Raw genomic sequence first — 5912 nt, 5'->3', positions numbered from 1 at the left:
ACACTTTCTCTCTCTCTCTGTATATATATATATATATATATATAGGGCAAGGATAAATCGAAAACCCACTCCAGTTGACTAAACCCTGAAAACCCATTAATCACCATTGATCAAACTAAATGAATGGCTGAGATTAACTTTGAGTCATGAGTTACTTTAGTTCCCCTTTTTCTGTATTTTTTAATATAGTCATTGTACCTTAAGGGTAAAATCGGAAACATTTTTTCATCTCTTACTTACAATTACTTACAAGAAAGACAAAAGTCTGCATGAACCCAGAACTCTCAAAATCGGCAGCATTATTACACTTAGTACTTCACTCTTCGTCATTTCAAAACCTCAAAAAATCAAAACACATTCTCTCTCTTCCCAAAATCTTCATCAAACCTTCTCATCTATAACCAAATCACCGGAGATATTCAACTATACCCTCAATCACCGGCCAAAAATCGCTTAAAGATCTTCAAAATCGCCGTAGAGTATCAACGATCGCCGGAGATATTCAACAATCACCGGAGAATTTCAACAGTCACCGCCGGAAAAAAAAAATCAGGCTAAAAACGAGAGGGTTTCAGGTGCGTCGCTTCTTTGTTGACTAAAATCATCAACTTTGTTTTAGCTATTCAGAATTAGGGAGTTTTATAATAGAGATTATAGGGTTTTTTAAGACTTTTCAAAATCCTCGATTGCTTTATACCCATTTGGGTTTTCTTAATGACAGGTACCGTTAGGGTCTTTTGTTTGTTTTAAATAATCTCACTTGTTAAAAAGAAAGTTGATAATTTTAGCTAGTTATGAATTTTCTTTTAGAGATACAGATTTGGGATGTCTGAAAATAAAGACTATAAACTTTTAAATAGTTTTCAAAGTGCTCGGTTTCTTCATACATCTGGCTTTTTGTTAATGACAGGGTAGCATTAGGGGTTTTTGGGATGAACACATGATCAATTGGGGTGGGGGTGGGGGGGTCTGATTTGTGGGTTAATTTTGATTGAGAAAAAAATTGGGGATAATAAAAAATAGAAGCATAAAAATGTGGGAAGATTGTTCATTCTGAGAAAAAAAAAATAGAAGCATAAAAATGTGGGAAGAATGTTCATTCTGAGAAAAAAAAAACCTCTACTTGCTATAAACTGATCTGGGCCATAGTGATCTACTGGTGATTGGGTTCCTGTATTTGTTATCTACTGGTCATTTATGTCTGTTATAAAAGTCATGTGGACCATATATTGACTGCCTCTTAATCTCATACTTTGCAGTAATCCGTTGTAACAGCTAAGGATAGCAAAAACAAATCCAACCAAAAAACAATGACCACAGGTGCTTATAAATTACAAAACCTGTGATCAACTATGCTTACAGATTAAAATACATTTTTTCTTTATTGATGTTGATTACAAATAAATAATGCAGCTAAAAAGGTTCGTGGTACCCCGGTGCTTGAGAAGCGCAAAAACAGGCAACAAATATGTACGTAACTACTTTGATTCATTACATGTTTGTTGTCATGTTAATGTCTAATTTCCATAAGCTTTCTAAAAACAGTGACACCGGATACTAATACATGCGGACCAGCAATGCGGACAAGGGGAGCTAAAAAAGGTTTAAATTTAGTCTTTTTTTTGTTAAGACATATCTGGTAAAGGTTGTTAGTAGTTCGTGATCTATATAAAACTTGTACAAATGTAGTTAACGAAGCGCATTGTGACGAGAAGGTACACAGAAGAAAGCTAATAAGTACGTAAAAGCATTTTTTTTTCTTTTGATTCTCTTATAGTTATGTTTTATATAAATAATAAAACAAATATGGTGCCGCAGTTTTACCAGATAGTGACTTGGACACCCCCATGGAAAACATGGAAAAAAGAAAAAAAGGTACATTTTTAATGTATGGAACTTTTGGTTACATCTTTCTTGAATCTAATACTTGTGTACATGACTTCGTAAAACATTTGTAAGGCGACGGCGATCAGGACGGGCCGGCAACACGTACGAGAGGAGGTACAAAACTAACTAGACGTGATCTTTGGGAATCTAAATAAATATATGTTTCGATACTTGGCTTCGGTACTTTAATGCTAATTGTTTACAAAAATGTATATTTACAGCTCAGCAATGGCATGAGGATAGCAAACCAAAGAAAAATGTCAAAAGGAAACGAATAAGTACGTACACACACCCCACTACTACTTTCCTTCTTTATAAAATATGAAAATCGTAACCAAAAGTTGTTATCTTAGTTTCAGCAGATGGTGACTCACAGATGACTGCAGATACAGCTCTGCCAATACAGGATGCAATTGGTGTAAAAAAAACAAAAAAGTAAAACATGATCGGGTGAAAACCCGAAGTGGCAAACACGCAAAAACGACGCATAAGTGGGCTAAATTAAAAACACGTTCGTCACCTATGCAGTTGTTCAAATGCATCAAGTCTCTAACGAGAAACCAACAAGAAGACGTTAAGAGGATGGGTTTTGGAAAAATATTGTCATTCAACATCAGTGGGATACCTGTGAAACTTGCACACTATGTTGTGGAGCACTTTAACCCAGAAGAAATGGCTATTGAAATGCCATGTGGGTCAATAGATGTTGATGTTGAGTCTGTCCATGACCTTCTAGGAATTCCTAAGAAGGGCATAGACATGCAAACTGTACCAGCATATTCAAAGCTTGATGTTGTTGTTGAAGCATGGAGAAAACGATATCGTAAACGATTTGTGGCATCGACGAACCTGGCACAATCTATACTCACAAGTGATGAAGCCAACAGTTTTAATTTCCGACTGGACTTCCTGATGTTATTCTTAACCGTCATGGTTGAGTGTAACAAAAATGGGCGAATGAAAGAGTGGATTTTGAAAACTTTTACTGGAGATACAGATTTCAGTAAAATCAATTGGTGTGCCTATCTGATCCAACAAATTAAATCATGTAAAGATGGATGGAAGAGTTGTGATCCTGAATCTCCATTTTCCGGACCACTCACACTTTTGGTTGTAAGTGTTTTGTGTAACAAAACTTACTAACAATATAGGCATACAACATTTGTTTTGTTATCTTACCACTTGTTGTTGTTTTTTTTTTTTTTTTGGTTTTTTGTTTTGTTTTGTTTTGTTTTGTTTTGTTTTGTTTTGTTTTGTTTTGTTTTGTTTTGTTTTGTTTTGTTTTTTTTTTTTTTTTTTGCCGTTACACAACTGCTATATGTCGACAGAGTTAAATGCACTGGATTTCCAGTTGACCGGACAATATACCCAATCGTATTCTGGAACAAATACGAACTGAAAAAAAGAGAACGATTGGAGATAAAAAGAGGTGGCTTTGGTGGAGAGGATTTGCATGAAGTTGTTGTGGTTCGACGGGATCCAAGAAAAACTGAGTTACATGCTAATGATGAAGTTCTGAGTGTAAGATTAATAATTATAACCAGTTACAAAATAATTATGTTCTTTCAAAAATTAGTTAAAAACGTATTTTATAACTTTGTTTGTGGAATGAGATTGCATCGATAGAAAAACATTTGGATGTGATGGAAGGAAAAAGAGTTATGGTGGAAACAAAATTGGATGTGGTGTTCAATGCTCATCCACACAACAAGCAAGTTAAAAATTGATACAACGGTTTGAGAAAATTGTACACTCAACAAAAACAAGGATATGGCTGTCGCCTGATTCCCCAAGGAAAAAAATTGTTGGGGTCCTCATGTCTCTTAACAAGACAGTGCAAAACCCAGATAATGATTACACAGAAGGTACAATGGATAACGGATAAATCACTACCTTGAATATGTATTAAGTTTTTCTACAAACTATAACTAATTTGAATTTTTTTTTTTTTTTTTTTTTTGTAAATGCAGACCCCGAAGATGATTCGGCAAACGCGGCTGAAGTGGCAAACATCAATGGTATGACCTTTTTTACAAACATATTTAGCTTTTTTTCATGCCAATAATCGTTTACACGAAAAAAGTATCCATATGTATTTGTAGCTCAAGTATAGAGTGCGAGATAACTTTTTTGGTAAGACTTACTGGAACAAGAATGTACTTATCGTACTTCGTTCAGTTTCGTTGAGCCATAAACTGTTTTTTACGTTCTTCATATTCAATCAATTTACTCCTACACGTTAACATTTAATTTAAAAGATGGGTTAACAAGCTCCATTTTGATTACATTTCCCCGAAAAAATAACAGTACCGTTAAAAAGGCCTATGTATAGTAGTTCAAAACATTAGTATACATTTAATGGATCATGATCATGTACTGACTCTTTAAAACCAATCATTTATAACACAAAATAATGATAATTGACAGATTTGAATAAACATAATCATGGGAAAGTGCGAAATAAAAAACGCAGTGCGGCGACTGATAATTTACTGAAAAAAGGTAAGGTGCAAAAAAATATCATACACGCGCGTGTGATAATAAGCTGTATAAAAAGCTCATTTGGGTTGATTGGCACATCTAAATCTTTTTAATACTATTTTTTTAAACGTATATAGCATCTGGCAATGATTGGGGGAATGGCGATGGCAAGCGAAGGAAGAATGACGTGTCAGCAAAAGGTAACTTTAGTGATGACAATCCTAGCAAAAACGTTATGTGAGGAAAAGCTAACTTTAATTTCTTTATTTGAAATAGAAACTCCACTATAGAAACATACACGACAACATACACGTGCAGTAATTGTAGATACAAAAATAATAATAAAAAATAATGACATCAATCTTACATTTCTCTACAGATAAAAAAAATGTAAAATGTTTAACTAACAATAAAGTAAACCACCTTATGTATGTCCTAAATTGCAAACTAAACGTAACATGTGTGTATGTGACCACATTTAACTAAATAGATGGGGGTAAGGCTGACAAAACACAAGAGATGATACATGGAGAAAGGTGCGGAGATGCCACTACAGAAAAAAGCTACATATGGAGTCATAGGCAATGAAGAAAATGAGGCAGAACATCAAGAGACGATAACTACAACAACAAGTAAGTTTTACATCTTACATATAACCCGTCACATGTGTAGAAAAATCAAGAAACCCCGATCATACACAAACAAACTAACAGGTATGTGTCTGTGTACATGTGAATGAATATAAATAGACAAGAACAACGAAACACAAAACATGCAAGGATTGTTTGATGCGCCTACCTTTCACTGCTCACACAAGACACCGAATTAGGTAACTCATGATTCCCAAAAAAAATGAACATGTGTTATTTCTGTACACAACAGATAATCCGACTTATCAAAACCAAAAAAAAAATTGCAGGTGATGATGTCGATGATACGCATAATACAGAAGCTTCCGTACCAACTATGATACAAAAAAAAGTGATGACAAAAATCAAGAAGGTGAGTTCTACATGATTTTTTACTTCTTTCAAAAATTATAATAAACTTGGCATTTTTTTATTAAATACTAACGAACAAAAACTAAAATTGAGCAGGGAAGGGAACGGCTGAAAATGATATCACACGTAATGCTTGGGTAAAGGAACTTGAATCAAGGCGAAGAAAACCAGTTGGGTAAAGGAACTTGAATCAAGGCATTTTTTTATTAAATACTAACGAACAAAAACTAACTATATACATAACTTGGAATAAAAACAAAACCAGAAAATCCATAAGATAGAAAATTCTCAGATTCAACACAGCAAAAATCTACAAAAATCTCAGGAAAAAAAATGTAACATGGTGAAAACAAAACAAAAAAACATAACATAGAAAATTCTCAGCTTCAACCAAACATCAACAAGTACATACTAACAAAAATGTCGACAAAAAATGGCAAAAACCTGAACAAACAACGTTTAGTTTTCACGCAAACATTGTGCATATCATTTCATAATGCAACTGATCAATTAAACCATAGTCATTAAATTGAAAACCGTCCT

At 33.9% G+C, this 5912-nt stretch overlaps 1 protein-coding gene and 1 long non-coding RNA gene across 2 annotated transcripts; both read left to right on the top strand.

The window, feature by feature from the left end:
* The first annotated feature begins 320 nt into the window (after positions 1-320).
* LOC118484843 lies at positions 321-2363 on the top strand. Its single transcript, XM_035980875.1, has 9 exons — positions 321-575; positions 1260-1320; positions 1414-1470; positions 1546-1602; positions 1690-1737; positions 1819-1875; positions 1960-2001; positions 2109-2165; positions 2241-2363. Exons 2-9 carry the CDS (start codon positions 1311-1313, stop codon positions 2324-2326), a joined length of 414 nt encoding a protein of 137 aa, XP_035836768.1. The 5' UTR covers positions 321-575; positions 1260-1310; the 3' UTR covers positions 2327-2363.
* A 2500-nt stretch (positions 2364-4863) lies between these two features.
* LOC118484842 lies at positions 4864-5541 on the top strand. The gene is made up of 4 exons (XR_004874653.1): positions 4864-5000; positions 5118-5197; positions 5288-5370; positions 5466-5541. It is a non-coding gene; the product is annotated as an uncharacterized LOC118484842 (long non-coding RNA).
* The last annotated feature ends 371 nt before the right edge of the window (positions 5542-5912 follow it).

The sequence above is a fragment of the Helianthus annuus genome, chromosome 12 (genome assembly GCF_002127325.2).
Source record: "Helianthus annuus cultivar XRQ/B chromosome 12, HanXRQr2.0-SUNRISE, whole genome shotgun sequence".
NCBI lineage: Eukaryota > Viridiplantae > Streptophyta > Magnoliopsida > Asterales > Asteraceae > Helianthus > Helianthus annuus.
Note: the sequence above shows the minus strand (reverse complement) of the source record. Positions and strands in the feature narration are given on the sequence as shown.

Bases quoted from the DNA above. Each gene is read 5' to 3' on its own strand.
- LOC118484843 (XM_035980875.1), top strand. The intron at 1,471-1,545 runs GTACGTAACTAC...TTCTAAAAACAG, and splicing joins CAAAAACAGGCAACAAATAT to TGACACCGGATACTAATACA. The intron at 2,166-2,240 runs GTACGTACACAC...TTGTTATCTTAG, and splicing joins TGTCAAAAGGAAACGAATAA to TTTCAGCAGATGGTGACTCA.